Raw genomic sequence first — 18,959 nt, forward strand, 5'->3', positions numbered from 1 at the left:
TGATAAGCAGATAGAAGCTAGAAACAGGTTAAGTTGTAACCCAAATTCCAATACGAGAGTATTGGCTATAATCTGGCTATAAACAGGCAATAAGCAAGATACCTTGCTTATTTCATGCCTGCACATGAAAATCCCTGGGATTGACCTTGCACACAATAGTGGTACTTTGCAGTATCTGTCCTCCCCAGCATGAATCACATTTTAACCTATAAATGGTGAACTGTTTTGTACTTTTTGAGGAGAAAAGTATAACATAAAGAATTAAGTCAGAGGCACAGCTGGGAACAGACTGTGTCTTTCTCACCTTCAGGCTTGTTTCTCAGGACCTGGCAAAAGAACATTCTTCCCATGTTTTTTTTTAAAAAAAAACAGTCCTGATTTTGCCCATGTCTGCTTTAGCATCAAAACTGAATCTAAACCTGAATGTGAATAAATCTCCTGGCCAAAACTAGAAAAAAGAAACAACAAACCAAACATAATAGCATTGTGACACTTTATCACTTACACAGAATTAAGAGCTTAGAGGATGTAACTGACATAAACAAGAATTCCTCTGTCAGAGAAACTGGATTCAGGATAACGTGCTAAACCATGAGAAACCAGTCCTGTCACATTATACAAACCTTGATACTGTCTCTTCTAAAATGTCCTGAACTTTAATTTTCATTTCTAATCCCTCCTCTTCCTGCTGCTTAATGCCAGCACTCATTTAGCTCAACTCCCCGCTTTTGGAGGCCTCCAGGCTGCTTTGACAGTACAGATCTACTCCTTTATCTAAATAAAAGTGAAGTGACTCCTATTCATAGCTTTGGAGTAAAGTGGATCAACATGCATGAGCTGTGTGCCATAGCACTTGAGACATCCATCCATCCCCAAGTGTTCGCGGCTTCCTCACATTCCCTGGGAATGCAGGAAAGGCTGGATGTTGAGTTCAATGCAAAAAGAAGCAACATATGTGCATGCACTGAGCATTTAATGAGTAAGAGGCAAGGCTTCTAGCAACACACCAATCAATAAAAGTTCATCAGTAGTTAAAATCCATGTCAAATTGGTTCCATGAATTTCAGTTGTGGATTGTCAATAAAACAGAAGAGGGGAGGGTTATATAATCTCATAATGTATGCATCTGTAACAGAGAGGTCGCTGGGTCACCAAGGTGACTGATGCATGACTGTCCTCCTCACTGAAGGCTGGACAGGGTCTGCTCCCTTGGAGATCACCTGTGAATCGCTGGCTAGTTACAAAACACTCTCCTTTCTCATTAGGAGTTGTGGTGGCAGAAATCTGACCTTACATATTACCACACAAAATTTCCTGGGAATGGAAGTCTCCTGAAAACTGCTGGTTTGTCAACTAAACGTTCACCTAGTTGGCATTTATTTGTTCCCACATGGTCAAAGGTAAAGGAACAGAAAGGAGGCCACAGGAAAAAGAAGACTGAGGAATAAATATGGGGGGAACCGACTTACCTGTCAGGAGTGACTGCTGAGCAAAGATCTTCTCACCACAACCTTGATAATACATGGCTTTTAAAGCAACAAAAAAGGGAGCAGACAGGAAAAGAAAGAGGAGAAAGGAGAAACAGAGAAAAGGGAGTAAAGGGAAACTAATGAAAAGGAGGGAGAGAAGAGGAGGGGCTCTTCCTCTTGCAACATATAAAATCTCAGATATGCTTATCCTGTCAGTTGAATACTTGTGCTACACATCTCTGCTTGCCTTTGCATTACAGTATGGAAATTTCCAGGCAGTGACAAACCATTCTAAATTCCCAGTTCTGAATACTGCCTGAAGTCCATGGCAGTCAAAATCAAGTCTCTTCAAACTCTGGGCTGCTTAAAGTCTGTAAGTGCAGGCAAGTTTCACAGCCTGTGACAATCTCTGTTTAAAAGATGCAGCTTTTTCTTCATGTTTTCTCTCTCTCTGTTGACCAATATGGAATTAAAAAAAAACCAACGGATATTCAACAGAAATACAATTCCATTTTCGACATGAGATTACTATAATCTCCTAACTTCAAAAGCCTTAATTCTTGGATTAATGTCTCTGGGCCAGGATTTATATTTTTACATACTAAGTATTTTATTCTCTTAGGTGATGGTCTTTTTTTTTTTAGTTCTAAAAATCTTTGTAGTGGGGCAGATCAGCTTCATGGAAGAGGTGGAATTGGACATCTGAGTCCGCTAACCAGCTCTGAAGCTTGGTCTTTTATGCCTACAGAATTCCCATTGAGAGAAATGGAAGACCTCTGCATGTCAGAAGAGTAGACTGTCAGAGTGGAGGAGATTAGTCACAGATTTACTGTTCATCTATGCAGCACAGCCTCCTTGCTTTATGACACCATAATAACACATTTTATTTTCTTAATGCTGCATAAGTGAAGAAACAGTCAGTCATGATCATTTACTATTTGGCATAAAATTACACATTATTTTCCAAAATACTTGTTGTCTAAAGGAACACTGGGCAAAATTATGCCATTTCAAGCAACGTGTTGAAAGCCTCAACATCAGTCTTGAAATAACCTGTTTTCTACCAAATTAATAAAATGGTTAGATTGGGGATCAAGTACAAATGTCACTGATCTGTGATGCAAGTGAAATCATTAAATGATGCAGAAAGTGCGCTTCCAGTCTGACAGCAATAAGGGGACCAATCCAACCTGCAGAAAGAGCAGTCTGCTTCAGATCTTGAATAAATTTCACCCACAATGATTTCACAGAGAATAAATGAGGACAGCCCTTAAGGATGTACTAATTTACAATTTAACAGGAACAGTGTAGGACTAGCCAGATAATTGTTCTGTCTGTGAACTCCTGCATAAGATGTGGTAGAGTTGTCTCTCTAGCACTCTCTGATTGCCACCAGAATTGGACAAATGGACATATTGTATTTATAGCAAAGAGTTTTTATTTCTGACATTTCTCCACTGATCCAGCAGCAAGGACATTCCTTCTCAGTTGTAATGTGGTGGGTGCTGAGACATTGCAGTCAGATGTGAGGATGTCTTTGCAGTACTAAACCAGTATTATCTCTTCTACAAAGAATTTACAACCCAGTTTAGAAAAAGGCACAGGGTTTCTACCATAATTAAGGAGCATTATCCCAGAAGGGCTCCAGGAGTGGCACCTAAGTTTTTTTAAAATACAATTTTAAGAAGAAATAACACATAAAACTCTGCTTGGGTATATATGCTTGAGAATTAGTAACATAATATAATTACTGAAACTGTTGTCAAATCACACTTGCATTACTTGCTTATAATTTTGTCTTAATCTTTTGGATCCAGTTCTTAGCTGAGTATTCTTAATCAAGAAGTCGCAGAGAAATTAATTATCTTTAAATGCCATAAAATGTGATATTGAGGTCTGTTTTGGAAGTTTCAGAGGGCCAGCAGACATAGCTCATTCTCAAAAAGATTGAGAAGTGTTCATTTTTAAAAACATTCTTTTAGCAGAAATTGGCAAAACTGGGTACAATTTGTCCCAGGATACAGACACAGCTATTGCTGCTCTCAATGAAATTTCCACAGGCAGCAATGGGACAAATTTGGCCCCTGTCTCAGTTTTCAGTTACTGTATGTTTTTTGCTGTCTAAAATCTTGTTGGTTTGAGAAGGTTAGACAAATGAAGGAAAAAAACCAGTTGAGTAAATGCACCAGGTTTTAGGCTTGGAAGACCTCTCCAGATAGAAAAAGGCACCGTGACTGCAGCATCCCCACTGGCTTCTCAGTAGCGAAGGAAATGGTGAAGCAAAACCTCAGGAGAATACAAGTGTGACAGCACTTCCAGATGGAAGGAATGAGGTTGAGGTAGTATGGGAACTCTTTTTTCCGGAACTTACAGAGAACCCGAACAAAGCTATGAACTAGAATAACTCAGTGCACCCTTATCACACCCTTCATGTGCTGCTTAGGTGGAACAGAACTTAAGAGCTAAATGGAAGCACCATTAACTGACTGATGCCCTGCTATCCAGTGTTTCTTGCTTGCTGAAGCAATATTGTAAGACAATAAAATGCAGCAGCTGACCTCTCCTCGTTAGGTAAAACAAGATCAACTTCTCCTGAATGATGTACTGCAAAAGTACCTGCTTGACGAGGCACAGCTAGAAAGCTAAATCTTTTCAATATACTGACTGATTTCAGGTTTTTAAATAGGATATTGATTTATCCTACCACATAGGAAGAAAAGACATTAAAGGAAAATAAAAGAAAGAAAACAAAGAACATTTTAATCTATGATCCTGATTCCAATTTTAAATGAGGAAAATAACCTTATGAACAGCTGTTAAAGACAATATTTTAGTTTATGAAAGAAGAGCAATTTCCTCTTCTCCTAGTCCAAATAAAAAGACACAAGGAAAAATAAATACAACTCAAAATACATAAGTCAAACACCAGTTCACAAACTAGAAGGCTAGCTCTACAGATGTGTGTATTTTCCATAACATCCTTAGCACACACAGTCAGAACATTTTAAGTACTAAAGAAAGTGACCTACCTTGTCTCCAGTGGGATGTTACTGTTAAGTAACCAGTTGTCCTGAGCATGGGCTGGCTCTTGAGTAGTGGCTGGTTGTTCTCCAGAAAGAGAGTGGTCCGTAGGAGCTGGGCTGGGGTTGCTGCGTGGAGTGAAGTTCCCTCTGTTTAGGGAATTGATAGAGGCTGCATGATGCTGATTTGGAGTGTGAGCATGTGATATTGGAGGTGGTGGAGTTCTAAGTCTTGAATGATTTTGAAGATTTGGAGGATGATCTAAAACATAAGTAAAATACTTTTAAGGTTCATGATTTGAGTAGTTCCATACTGCATTCATTTATGTGCAGGCACTTCTAAAAAGTACGAAGGCTGGGATGCCATATACCCTAAATCAAACTCAAAAGGGTAACACAGCCTTGTTCCATATGTTTTAATGACACAGCATTGATCCCTCAGCCAGCTAGAAAAATAGTTCAGTTTCATGCACAAAAGCTATGAAAGTTTCACGGCCAGTCTTTGCGAACAAAGATTTGGGAAAGGTCTTTACCCTTCGAGCCTGTGCAGTGGATTTTTTAGGTGAGACACAGCGTGTGCTGAACTGAGCCCACCCTTTAATCCTGAGGTTCATCTGCCAGGGCCAAGCAAGCTTGGACGGTGGCAGCGAGGTCCTCAGGACGCAGGTTTGTTTAGAGTGACCTTCTCTTAGATGGATGGCCTTACAGGGCTGACGAGCTCCATGTGCCCGGGGAAGTCCCCTGACCAGGAATCGAACCTGGGCCGCGGCGGTTAGAGCGCCGCATCCTAACCACTAGACCACCAGGGGACCCTATGGAAGTTTAAAGCACTGCAGGTAGGCCGTCCTGACAGCCAAGTTAACTCCAATGAACAACTGCAGGTTGCAAACTGCAATCTATCTGACACTGATTTGTGATAAAGCATGAAAAATACAACCAGTCTGGATAGATAACACATTAGAGACATTTTATGATGGATATACAGCTCCCAGAGAAGTCTGTTCTGCCTGTTTTGCCTGAGAACTTTCAATAGTTAAGTCAACAAGAAGACTGAGAATATATTTAATCACAGACTGAGTTTAGGGAAAGCCATAAAAGCATGTCAGGGTTATACAATTTAACAAAATCCAATAGTTTGTACTGTTAGAGACATACTCAAACTGAGTTAAAAATGAATGTGGTATAAAAACTAAGGTGTCAGGAAAAAATGAAACAACATATGGTGAAGAAAGACGTAAAGATCAGATATGGCTACTTTGAGCAAAACTCGAAATATTTCTTAGCCAGGAGACTGGGGCAGGTAGATTGAGGAAGGCTTAGGAAAGACCACTCTAGTGCTGAGTACATTTGTATTTTTACTTTTTTTTTTTACTAACCATAAAAGATTTTTTTCACTAAACTATTTGATGGAACTGGAGGGAGATTGACAGTTCACCACACTGCATATGGGATACAGGAAACATATACCTCTCTGATTTCAGTAGGTTTATGTTCAAAAGTCATTAATACCGCGTACTAGGACATAATGTCCAAGAGGTTGTGGAATCTCCCTCACTGGAGATATTCTGGATGCAATTCTGTGCCATGTGCTCCAGTATGACCCTGCTGGAGAAGGAAGGTTGGACCAGATGATGCACTGTGGTCCCTTCCAAGTCTACCCATTCTGTGACCCTGTGATTCTGTAATACACAATACCTATGTGATACCTTACCTTAAAAGCATGTCTATCCTATCAATCTAATACTTACCAGACAGACTTCTGTATCATGAAAAATTAACATGCATTTACTCTCTAATTAAAGCCCTCAGAACTGAGTTAACTGTATGCAGCCATAAATTACAATGAATGGTATCAAACATTTAATGATACTTTTGAAATTTGGATTAGAACTTGGATTCGGGAGAGGAACATAAAGAGCATTCACAGTATCTCTGTACCTTCTCAGATAGTTAGACACATTAGATAAAATATGGAGATTTGTGAGACACAGCCATCCTCTCCCTCCTCAACCTGTATTGATTCAGACTACCTCATTATTAACTATGGTTGAAGACACCAGAACCTCAGGGGTGCTTGCAGTGGCCTAGCAAAAAAACAAGTGTTAATTACAAAGGTGCCATTTTTCTGATTTAACATGTATTTACCTCTGCCTTTGTCAGGTTAGACATGGAACCAGCAGTATATATTCCATAGAGAGAACTGAGTGGTTTTAGGGTCTAAATCCATTTTACCCTATACCCTGAGAAAGGTCAGACAAATACCTTAAAAGTGCTGTTTTCTCTATTTTATGTCAGTATTATCAGAAAACAACAGGCCCAAAAAAAGAGGTCTATACTGGTCATTTATATTTGGACAGACAGGTTCTTCATGGGAATCTAAAGAACTATTCAAAAGTCTGACTTAGCAAAGCTCAATCAAAACTAATAATGCCATCCTGGACTCTGAATTAACACTAGCTCTGACAAATTTTGCACATCAGCCAGCAAATTAAAGGGAAGAGTAATGAGTATAGACAAGAAATATCAGAACTAAACCAGATCTGATCTCAGCTCTGCAGAACCATGTGAATCAAGATGCCCAGTCATCCTTGGACTGGATACTACTGGGGACTGGTGTTTAATTGAAGCCATGGAGGTAATAAAAAGAACAGTGGAAAAATCCTGCTGCTGGCTCAGTTAAATTAGTGACCCTTTTCCCACTCAAGAGACAGGAATCAAGACAGGAACAGTTTATTAAATCCAGGCTGAGGGAGATGAACATAAATAGAGGGTTTCCAGCTTTTAGGGTTGTCAGTCTATCACCATTCAAAAGAACATAATTCAGCCCAGAGAAAATGACTTGTCTTTTCAGGAGTAACATACCAGAGGTTTCCAAGACCAGCCATTCAAGTTGTCATTACACACCTGAGATGAATACTCTGTGCAATCAAGAAAGGGGGTAAATGGGTAGATCCTGGAATATGCAAAAGATGCTCTGTGAAGTTCTTCTGCCATTGGATGACTTTGCTTACTAGAGACACCATTTTCACATTGTGAGTCAGAGCCTGCTTTCAAAGATCTGCTATGTAAATTCCAATTTACACCCTATTATTGCAGACACATTGCAGATGCTATTATGGATAATGCTTTCGAATCAAGTAAAAATGTGCCATTTTCATTCCCTATTTGCATATCCTCTGTGATTTCTTTGCTAAGTAAAGACAGCACATGTATCTTACTTCAGTCTATGTGATTTTTCACAGGATTTTATAGCTTGTATTTCTTTTTTTCTGACATTTAGGTAGCTTTTCCTTCCAGAATGTTTTTAATTTCTTTCATATACAAATTCTTAACACTTATGTCATGTCTGAGCATTACTGCATTTAATATATCTTGACTAGAATTAGTCAAGATGTATTAGACTAGAATATAGACTAGACTAGAATTAGCCTTACAATCTCTTTTTTATTGCCTTCTTCTCAAGTTAAGGGACATTAGAAAAAAAGTGTAGACAAAAGTACAAGTTATGAAATCTTCCTACGGAAAATTACTGCAGCTGTGCAGAATTTTTTTTTGATGCAAAAAGACCTATTAAGGTTGTTACTCTCTGTGGTCACCAAACATCCTAAGGGATTTGCAAAGGATAATGGAAGCCCACAAAACAAATTCTTTCTTGATTTCCTAAAATTTCAACTGTCTCCTTATTTGAACATGCTTGGAGAAGCTGTGGATGTCCCATGCCTGGAAGTGTTCAAGGTCAAGTTGGATGGGGCTTCGAGCAATGTGGTCTAATGAAAGGTGTCCTTGCCCATGGCAGGAGTGTAAGGACTGGATGATCTTCAAGGTTCCTTCCAACCCAAACCTGTGATTCTATGATTCTGACATTATTAACTAGATCCACAATGTTTGAGTGATATAAACTGTGTGGTTATATTTCCCCACAGGAAGAAGAACCTTAATGCTGGCTGCAATGGCTCTTTTACACTATGTCTGTGCATGGATCTTATATACTGGGAAGGTGCTCTGATCATCCTGCTGTATATTATATATGAACACTGCATATTTATATCTTCTTAGGCAGATTGAATTTTTACAGATCCCACCCTGTAGGCAGGACACAGGGGAAGCCTGATAAAGCTTTCTACATCTACCAGAAAGCCTTACTGGGACAACAGCACCACATGAATTCAGAAGACTTTATAGAGGAGCAGGACATCGTGGCCACTGCACAGATTGTACAAGACCCCCCAAGACCTTTCTTAACCAAGTATGAGATGGTTAACTGTGACTATTTTTAAGTTATCTTGGCTTACTCCAAAAGAGTTAATTTTCAACATTTTCATTCTAGGCATTTTCCTCTTTGCTTTCTAGAAAGGCACAGACTTTATCATCTGCTCTCTACTTGTTGTTCCAATGAAAAACCTGGCATATGTTATTCAGAAGGATCAGTTAAAATAACAAAATACCAAGGAATAAAACAAACACCTTGTAAAACACCTCTATCCCACCCATCCAAATTTCTAATAGTTCTTAGAGTCAAGTAACACAGTTTAAGGATGATTTTTACCTTGAAGAGACAGCAAAAGAGAACTGTCCATAGCAAAGGAGCCCTCCCAGTCTTAGACACCAGGTGCCAATGAAAGAGCATCCCAGAGATAAAGTTCAACATTTCTAGAAGATAGGCTGGCAACTGTGAAAGTCTAAATATCCCAGAACTTAATGAATGCCCCATAAGCCTCATTTTCTCTAATGGGTATCTAAAGTGTGTCTAATATAAATTATGTCTGTATTCAAATGTAATGAAACTTTGGAAATCTGAATGCAAAAAAACACCAATAGAAATCAAATTGCCTTTTTTGTTTGTTTGTTTGTTTTTGTTTGTTTTGTTGTTGTTGGTCGTTTGTTGGTTTTGGTTTTTTTGTGTTTTTTTCCTTGTTTTTTAACATTAAAATATCATTGATTAACACTGGCTTGGTAACCACAGATAAAGCTCAGCTGAAAGATAACACAGTTAATGAAGCTTGTACTTGGTGCACATTAGAGAGCCTTGACAGAATCCTGTGAATGAAGAACTGAATAAATGTGAACCATAAAAAATTACCAAGGAGGAGCTAATATGGAAAAATTTCAATAAAAGGTCTGAACCTCATGTTCCTTTTCTCTCCCTTAATCTTTAATGAGTAGTTCTGTTTTGAAATTAGTCTATGTAACAATTACGCTTTCTGATTCATTAGGTTTTGGGATTGTGTTCAGGGTAAATGTGCTAACCTCTGAGTGAAAAATACATTCTCATTTTTTTTCCCAGCTTCTCCTGTTCCTCCACACATTTGTCATTTGTATGTCTGCTCATATTCAGACAGCCTGATGCCTGACTGGTGTCTGGATTAGGTACAGCAAATATTTCTCTTTACTCACTGTACACAGTGCCAGGTGGAATGAATCACTCAGTGCTCCCTTGAACTCAAGCTCCACAGTAGCTGTGATGACTAACCTGGCAGTATGACTTTGGGCAATTGTGCTTGTACCAACACACAAAAATCCCCCGCCCTCCCACCCCCCATCCTGCCACCCCTTGCAGAGGACACAATCTTTTTAAAATAATGTACTGTGCATTCAACTGACAGAGCAGCTAAGAGCCAGGACCATCCAGGACCATAATTCAATCTGCTGTAGATGTACACTCACAGCACTCACGCCACCAGCCAGCTGAAATCACCCTGCCCCGTTGGGTGCCACTGGGTATGGAAGCTGGGGGGCTTCACTCATTAATCTGATGAGCCACCTAAGGTCAGGGGGACTATGAAAGACTGAACTGGGTCTTATCCAGCACCTCTGTAGGCAGCACAGGTAGTTTGCTGTTGTAAGTGAGACTGCTTGCCAGAAACAGGTTCCCTATCTGACACATGACAAGCCATTGATGGCATCTGAAAAACGAAAAGCAAGCAGACTATTTAACCCCTAATTTGGTAGATAATGGAAAAGTATGAGGAGGAAAATCAGAATGGGAGGACCTGTCTGCTTGGAGGGTACCTTAGTGGCTCCTGGTGACAGCCAGGACCAACTGCAGACCCAGCTTTTCTCCTGTTTGCAGAGAATCCAGCTGAATATGTAACATCCGGGCTGAGCCAAAGCAATGTGCAAAAGTGGCACCTCTGTTGTACCAAGAAGGTCCATCTCAGCGCTGTTACTGATATTCTGCAAACTGTGGAGAATTTCCTCCTCCAAGGAATGTCTGACAACAGTCTCTGTCTCCACAGGACAGTTGGGTACTCCAATGAGGAAGCCATTGTGCAGGATGGTGATAGAGATGGAGTGAGACAGGTCATTCAGTAGTCAGATGATTTATCTGAGCAGAGATGACTGTTTTCTCTCACTAACACTTAAAAACTAGAATCAGTGTTTCAACTTGAGCGACTGAATCTCCCCTCAAGAAGTCTATCCACTGAATTTGACTTAATACTAGCTTCTCCTACCATCAAGAGGTTTGCACCATACCGTGAAATACATCTTTTTCTGTAGCAACATCTTGTGCCACTGGTTTTCAAAATGCTAAGTCCCAAAATGACACTGAAACATAAAAGGAAAACAGAACTGAAGTAAAATCTCCATTAAGTAACAAAACGACAACGGGAAAACTACCTTGATGTTTTACACTCTATTTAAGTAATAGAATACTAGGGAGCTGCTGTTTGATTAAGGACTCTCACCAGAGAAAAGCATAGTCCCCAGTTCACGCAGTTAGAATCATCAGTGTGTATGTCCTGGTTCTAGAGAGTATTCTGGTTCAGTCTTCTTGAAGTTGAACTCTTTGAATCCCAATCTTCACAGCCTTGTGTCTCATCAGTACTTTATAATGCTGTATGCATAAACATGCAACCTACTATGGATGATTAAAGCCTGAGAAAAACCTCCTATGCACACCCGCATTGCAAAGTTGGTGCAGTCTTTCGTTCAGAAAAATCCCACTAGCATTGGAAACTATTTAATAGAAGAACACTGCCCATATAGATGTAAAGAGCTTTGAGTGTTCATCTAAATGTGCGACTCGGGCATTCAGATAAGCAATAATAAGTGTTACAATAAGTGAGCACCAAAAAAAGTTGTAGAACATAAAACCTGTAGTGAATTTTCATGACAACACTACTCTGTGTCCCTGTGAATGTCTGAAGACACTATCTATAGCTATTTTAGACATTGCTAGAATAAAGCTACACATACCAGAACCAGTGCAAAAAGACTCCATAACTATCAAAATATAAACTTGACTTCCAGCAGCATACAATATGTAAAAAATGCAATCATTCCTCATCTCACAGACTGTAACAAGCAGCAAGTGGAAATGGAAGACCTCAAAATCAGGAAGCAGATAAAATGGCGTCTCGTTACTGATTGACAAGTCTCGGCTTTATAAACTACTGATATTTCATTCTGAAACATTACCAGGTCGTACCTGTACTTAAGAAACTTCATTAGTTTGGATTAATTATGTAAAAAATAAGGCTCACTTGGATGCTACATGTGCACATGTAAAATGAGTTGAAGCTCCCTTCTAGCTGCACAGATCAACACTTCATTGGCTTTACTGCTTATAGAAAACCACAGGTGCACCAAGTCAAGTCCAAACAAGGCATCTCCTCCATATTTTGTTCATCAAATGTGTACATTACATGCAAACCTTCTTCTCAAGTGCCAAAGTGCCTTTGCAAAAGCAAGATATTGACTTTTGGGGCTGAAATCAATTTTTGTTTGATGCTGGGCTGTCAAGCTTTGCCTGTACATAGTCAACGAGAGCTCTGGATGGTTGTTTTTTCATCAGTATGCATCTGACTGAATTGAATGTCCTACAAGTAATGCTTTTAAAAGGGTCCAGGTCACCATCAGAGGATGATATGCAAACTTTTAACCCATGGTGTTCGTTACTTAATAAAAGGGAATCACAGCCTGATAAAATCAAGGCACAGTATTACTGTTTAGACTCTGACAATTTATGATGAATCATTGTCTTAAACACAGAGGAAAGCAGAAAAAAAAACCAGAGTATCTGGCAGAGGGTAAATTTAAATAACACGTTTAAGTTCTAAAACGGGAAACATGGGAAAGTAGACTTTACAGTGCCCAATTAAGCAAACTTTCCTGCAGCCCTGGAGACACTGAATTTTCTGGTGGGCTTACTGAAAATGAACACCTTTAACTATCCTGATGCTACACACTGGAGGCAATGGTACCCTTTCAAGGCTCAAGCTGTTAAACTGCTGGCCTTTCTGGTCTAGGCATATAAACAAACAAATAGACAGTGTTTCATTAGAGCTCCTTCCCTGTCAGAAATGCCCCAAACATAAAAACTGACTGTGAGCCTTGCCACTCTGGTGAGATACTGCAGTCATCCACATTGTGCTCTCAGCCCCTAAGGTCTGGGTTCACATGTTTGGAAACCCATAATTGCAACTCTCTTAATTTTCAGGAGGATGCTCAAATGACTTTGCTGTGCCATTCTGACAGCACTGGTGGCTTCTGTAAGCTCCCTTCCAGCTAAATGACACCTCCACCATATCTTAACAGGGCACAGCACCTTAATGTGAGGCAGGAAAATCCATTGGCTTGAGCAATGAATGGCACACCTGAGTTCTGATTTCAAGTTGCTACAAATCATTCATCGAATGTTTCTAAACATGTGTGTCTAAAACTTCAACCTACTTCCTAAAGAACTGTGAGCCTGAATTTCTCTCTTTTCTAAATAAAGGAAATTCCTACTGACATGTAGGAAGTCAGTAGTTCTGAAACTGTGTGCCTCTTCTGGAGTGTCAAAAGATGCATTCAATTCCCCATGTTTTCTATATTGAAATGTATGCTACATAGACCCTAAAACTCATTTGCTGTCACCCAGGATATCCCAGTAGCTGTGGTTTAGCCAATGTCTATGCCACTTGGATGATTACAAGTCTCCTTTCAGAAGTGTCCAACTTGCACAGACTCAGCAAAAGCAGCTGGGTGCTATCCCTTATGCATAAAAGGCCTGGAGAAAAGCAAAAAACTCTGATTTTCTCCCCATTTCTCCCCCTGCACATTTAAAAAACATAGCTGTTATTACACCTGAGATTATCCTTCTTGAAAGAAATGTGGTGCACTTCTCTGATGTCTGCAGTTTATTGATTTGAGGCCCCAAGGAACTCTCTGGTACAGAGAGAGTTTACCTGGTTTCCCTGCATACACTGTCTCCTGTGTCCGTTTTGTGATTCTTTCATACAGTAACACATGGAGACAAATATCTATATATCTGGAACAGAAAACCACACAATTCAGCCTTGTCCAAAACAGACATGATCAGCTACAAAGTAATACAGGGAAATTTCTGAATTGTTTGTGTAAAGCAGTTCCTGAAACTAAAGTACATCAGCAAAAGGTGCCTTTGGTTGCTGTAATAGCAAATAAACTCAGGATTTTGCCAGCACAGCTCTGTCAGATATTGTTGGGGGTTTTTTTTATATACTTTTATTAGAAAAAGCTTTAAAATATAGACCTGATCTTTGTCTGTTTCACCCTAAAAATAAAAGGAACAAATAGTCTCTATTTTGCTTACACCCTTCAAAAATCTTGTCCAAACTGCAGCACTGTTGTGACTTAGCTGTACACAAACAGACAGGACTGACAGATCCCCAGCTCCATCAGCAAAGCTGACTATTTATAGCAGCTGAGGAAATAGTCTGGTTTATATATTTTTTACAGTATTATTAGCCATGACAATCCAGAGCCCATCCTTTTGCAAATATGAATCACACAAGTTCCATGTAGTTCAACCATGTGTCAGGACCAGGTATGTGCTCTTAGTGGTCAGGGTGAAAGATTAATATCCTGTAAAAATATTTTAAAAATTTGCTGTATTGAATGTTAACTTGTAAGCTTTGGGTCTGGATTCCGACCTCCAAGGGACATGTAATTCCTGGAGCCACTAGGGAGTTACAGGGCACAGACATCTGAGGTAGGGTTTTGTCCCTGTCTTTTCTGTTTATACATGACCCAGGCTTGTGAATGAGTAAGTCTCTGGAAAAACACAATTCAATTATTTCACAGTAAAGTGCTTATGGAATGTGACATGATGTGGTGCAGCACAACGGCAACAAGCACTAATGATTTTAATTATTTACTGTAGAGAAAGAAATGGGGAAATTTCAAGTCGGCAGCAACTGAAATAAACTAATTCAAGTCTTTGCTGGCAAACAGAGATTTTTGCCATGACTTTGGATCAACTTCTCTGCATGCTGTCCCCCAGGTGCCATCAAACAGAGGCACTGCACAGTACAGAACTAGTTCTCCAGTTTTTCCTTTGTTACCCACTCCTTGCCCTCATCCTCTCTTTAATTTTTTTCTGCCTTTAAAGTTTTAACAAAGCTATTTCTGTTAAACACCTCCAAAGCACAACATAAACTGGTGACAAGTCTATCTGACAGCTGTGACTGACATGATGTCTGTCACAGTGATTAATACCTACATCCCCCGCCCCATCCACCACGTATACAAAGCTGACTGATTTCCTTTGGTGAAAACCATGGGTGCAGTTGAGTGTAAAATCTCCCTGCACAGGTGGAAAACCTTATTCCCTTTGGCACAGAAATCTGATTTGTGAGAGCTGAGCTCCATGACCTTTCCCTTCAGGTTCTATTTGACATTCTCAGAAGCACAATGGCAGATGGCTGCACTCCAAATAATTCTGCAACAGACATAAAACTTTTATATTTTTATTAACACTTGAAGAGGCTACTAAAAGAAAATCAAAACTATGAATCTGTCAAGATATCCCTCAGCAATGCTGTGCTTTATTCACAAGAGTACCATGATGGAATGGCAGTGTAGCTTATCCTGTGTGTATGTCTGTCTATCCATAATGCCTCCACCCCTAAAAATCTCAGTACTAATTAGTACAGTTCCTTTGGAAGCACATGTCTGAGGGAAAATATTCATGATGAGTCTCATTTGTCACTTTCTTTTTTTTTCTTCTACATTTTATGTTATAAACCTGTAGCATGTAATACATATCAACAAAACTATAAATACACTACACCTAAATATTAATAGATCACAAAGACATTTATACATGCTCTGATGTTAATTTTTCACCTTATTATTCTGAATGTAGCTTTGTATATCTCTCTGTATATATGGCCTTGTTACAGTTAGACAAATGTATACGAATGCATACTATGCTACAGACAGAGAAAAAACATAACATAGTCAAAAGATTTTGATCTTTTCTTAATTCCTGCTCTTAACTTTTTTGTTTCCCTATCAGGAGCTATTGCCTTTACTGGTATCATACATTAAAGTGATGACTGCTGCCCTTCAACTTTCATCTTGAAAAATAGGCTATTTTAAAATTAATAAATAAAAAGGCTTCTGGTAGAATGAAAAAGTTGCCCTAGCTGTTCTGCAAAAAAAAAAAAAAGTATCAGAATTATTCTTTATTATTGTGGTTTTCTTCAGTGCAGGAGAAACAGAGAAAAACCAGTGTACCAGGCTATACAGCAGTTACTGTTAAATGCACAAGACAGAAAAGGTTTGAGAGAGGCATATCTATTTCTGCAAGTCATACCTCAACGACAAAGGCCCACAAACTGCCCATGTGTGAAACTGCCACTGGATTACTGGTATCTCTATACATGCCAAAGGAGATATTTTCAGACACCCTAAAAGAACTAAGGTATCAGCTCCCATTTATGCCACTCAGTGACACCTGTCACCTTGGAAAATTCACCATGAAAGTTTTAAAATAAAGCCCCAAAATAGCGCTATTAGTGCATATCCCTGAAGCCAGGTGCTTAGGTTGTTTAATAACGTACTTTGGAAGCACACAGTCCTAGCACTAATGCAAGTCCAATATTAGCTGAAGATTCCCTTTGCATGTGGCAGTTCAGGAGAGTGACAGTGCACTCAGATAACACTTCGGCACAAAACATGAGACTTTAAAGCTCAGATTATCGCAAAAGATGAGTTTTCTGAAGTTCTTTTCATTACTTTCTGTAAGTGCTCTTGACATTCTCTGAAGTAGTTTAAGAGAGCTTCCTAGAAAAAATGTCAAAATAAAGTAATAATTTTCTTATAATATTGTTCAACAAACGTGAGCACAGCGTGATTTAAAAACGAAGATCAGTGGCTTATGAAGACGGTGCACACATGCACATATCTATATATATTATCAAGGGCTTCACTGTGATCAAAATAATAAACAACAATTTCATATGAGCATTGTCAGAGAACTAGAACAACTGTTCGGTGTAGAAAGTGGATTTTTTATAACCTTCAAGTATCCTGAAAATATACATTTCAACTATATATGAAACTTTGTTTCAAACATTGGTAGTTATTCTCTGAGCAAAACAATTTACACCGGCTTCATACTGGAAACATTTGCTATAAAATTTATACCCCTTCTATCTCTTTTTAAACAGAACAAATTGAGTTTAGAATGCAGCTGTATTAAAATACTGCCTGGCTTTTTTAAGGACAATCCTGTTAAAGCTAGTTTATTGTCTGCCACAGGCACCAAACAGCACAACTCCATGAGGGTGACAAATTTTTTTAGTTTAATTAAAGAGATGATCATAAAGATATATTTTATTCTGTAACTCAAGTATTACATGTGATAAAGAGGGTTTATTTTGGTTCCCTTCATAGTCTCAGAGCCTCCTCTACCCTCTAGACAAATGATGTACAGTCTAGAATGGACCCATCATAAACCACAGGCTGTAAATTAAACAGTGGGATGAATAACTGGCTGCAGGGCTTTGGGAACGCTAACAGAACACATGCTATTTAGCCTACTATGAGGGAACTTCTTTCAAAAATACATTTCTGAAGGAGAAGTAAAATTACTTAAAACATGATTTAAATTAATAATGACTGGATATTTTTAACTTTCAGGTTTAAATTCCACCGATTTTTTTTACGCATAGAACTTTGGATTGATCACTTTTATCCTAGGGGTTCCTAAGGCCTTTCACATTTTTACCAAACTGATATCCAAACTACAGGACAAAATCATTTAATTCATCACTGGACAGCATGAAGGATGAAGCCCTGACTTCACTGAAAACAGCTGAGAAACTCTGAAAGACTTTAGTAAGGCTGGAATTTTACAACTCATTTTCTGAAAAAAATACCTTAATACTTCAGGGTAACTTTAATAGTGGAAACCAGGCAGGACTTTCTTTATTCTTCAGTTCCAGTGATCAAACCATGACAGGGACAGATCTGTGCCTGCTGTTATGAATGTAGCAGCCTACCTCCCTGCCAGTGTAACCATTTGGAAAGAAACGTGCAGAAACTCCCACAGAGAGTTTCTCCACTGCCCTTGATGTGCAGTAAAACTCCTGTATTGTCAATACTCGCCTTGATCCACAGTGTAACTCTTGATGTCAGTGGCGGTTTTGTGCACAGTGTGGGCAGTATCTGGCTCCTAAAGAAAGTTTTAGATGATGGGGATACATTGAGATTAATCAGCATTTGATGCCTCACTGGAGAAAAACAACTGAGCAGGGTTTGTGGACGCAGTCAGTGAGGAACATGCAACTGCAGCCAGAAAAAAAGCCAGAAATACTACAAATGAAGCCAGAGAAGAAAAACAAGAGTAAGGCAGGGAAAGGTTAGCCTTCAAGAAGGATCACTCACAGAAGGACCAGCTTGTCTTCATCTCTTCTATAGCTTTTCTTCTAAACTATCAACTTTCTTCTGGACCATCCCTGACCTTCCCCCATCAGTCAAGTCTGAACTCCACAAGCCCTGCCAAACCATCCTAAAACCCAGAGCTTATAAGCCATATAAACCAGGGGGCTTGGATGCAGATGCTCAAATTTCCCTGTGTCCCTCTCCTTACCCAGTCCAGTCTGTATCTACTGAAAGATTCATAGGCAAACACCAGATTGCTCCCTGAAGTGAACCCAGAGACCCTACTCCATTGGGATCTTCTGGGCCAAGAGATGGTCTGACCTCACAGAAAAAAGCTAGGTAGCAGGGAAATCACACTCTTCATTTCTTTAAATTCATGGTAATAAAATTGTCAGTTATAACCCCCCAAAGCTTCTGTGTAATTGAACAGTGTCTAGTGGAGGAGTAAAGTAATATCCTCCGCATCTGGGACACGATGCTTTTAAAATAATCTATCTGGTATACACTGGGAGCCAGAAACATAAATAATAATTTTTATTGCATAGCAAATTTCACCCTAGATTTTCCAAGTAATTTACAGCATTAATTAGTTAAGAGCATCTGATAACAGGACTCCATATTCAGATGATTATGACTATAATTAAAGGTAATGAAATGATGAAAGGAATAGTGCTCAATTTGTACATTAAAATAGTGAACTCTGAAATAATGAAAACAAAGTTGAGCACAAAGATTTGTGACTAAGCACACACAACTGTATGTATTTCATTTCTCAATCCTGCTTCCAGCTAGGAATAGAATATGTGTATGTGAGATCTGCAAGATTTGGTAAAAG

The 18,959-nt window shown here is 39.1% G+C and overlaps 1 protein-coding gene across 1 annotated transcript in view; it reads right to left on the minus strand.

Annotated features, from left to right (window-relative positions):
• Positions 1 to 18,959, minus strand: part of TENM4 (teneurin transmembrane protein 4) — a 349,236-nt gene that overhangs the window by 212,006 nt on the left and 118,271 nt on the right. The window contains exon 3 of the mRNA XM_018071344.2: positions 4,499 to 4,751. Coding sequence (XP_017926833.1) covers positions 4,499 to 4,751 — 253 coding nt within the window. The remainder of the gene's footprint in view (positions 1 to 4,498; positions 4,752 to 18,959) is intronic.

Source organism: Manacus vitellinus, unplaced genomic scaffold, assembly GCF_001715985.3.
Source record: "Manacus vitellinus isolate BGI_N305 unplaced genomic scaffold, ASM171598v3 scaffold_2_pilon, whole genome shotgun sequence".
NCBI classification, from domain to species: Eukaryota; Metazoa; Chordata; class Aves; order Passeriformes; family Pipridae; genus Manacus; species Manacus vitellinus.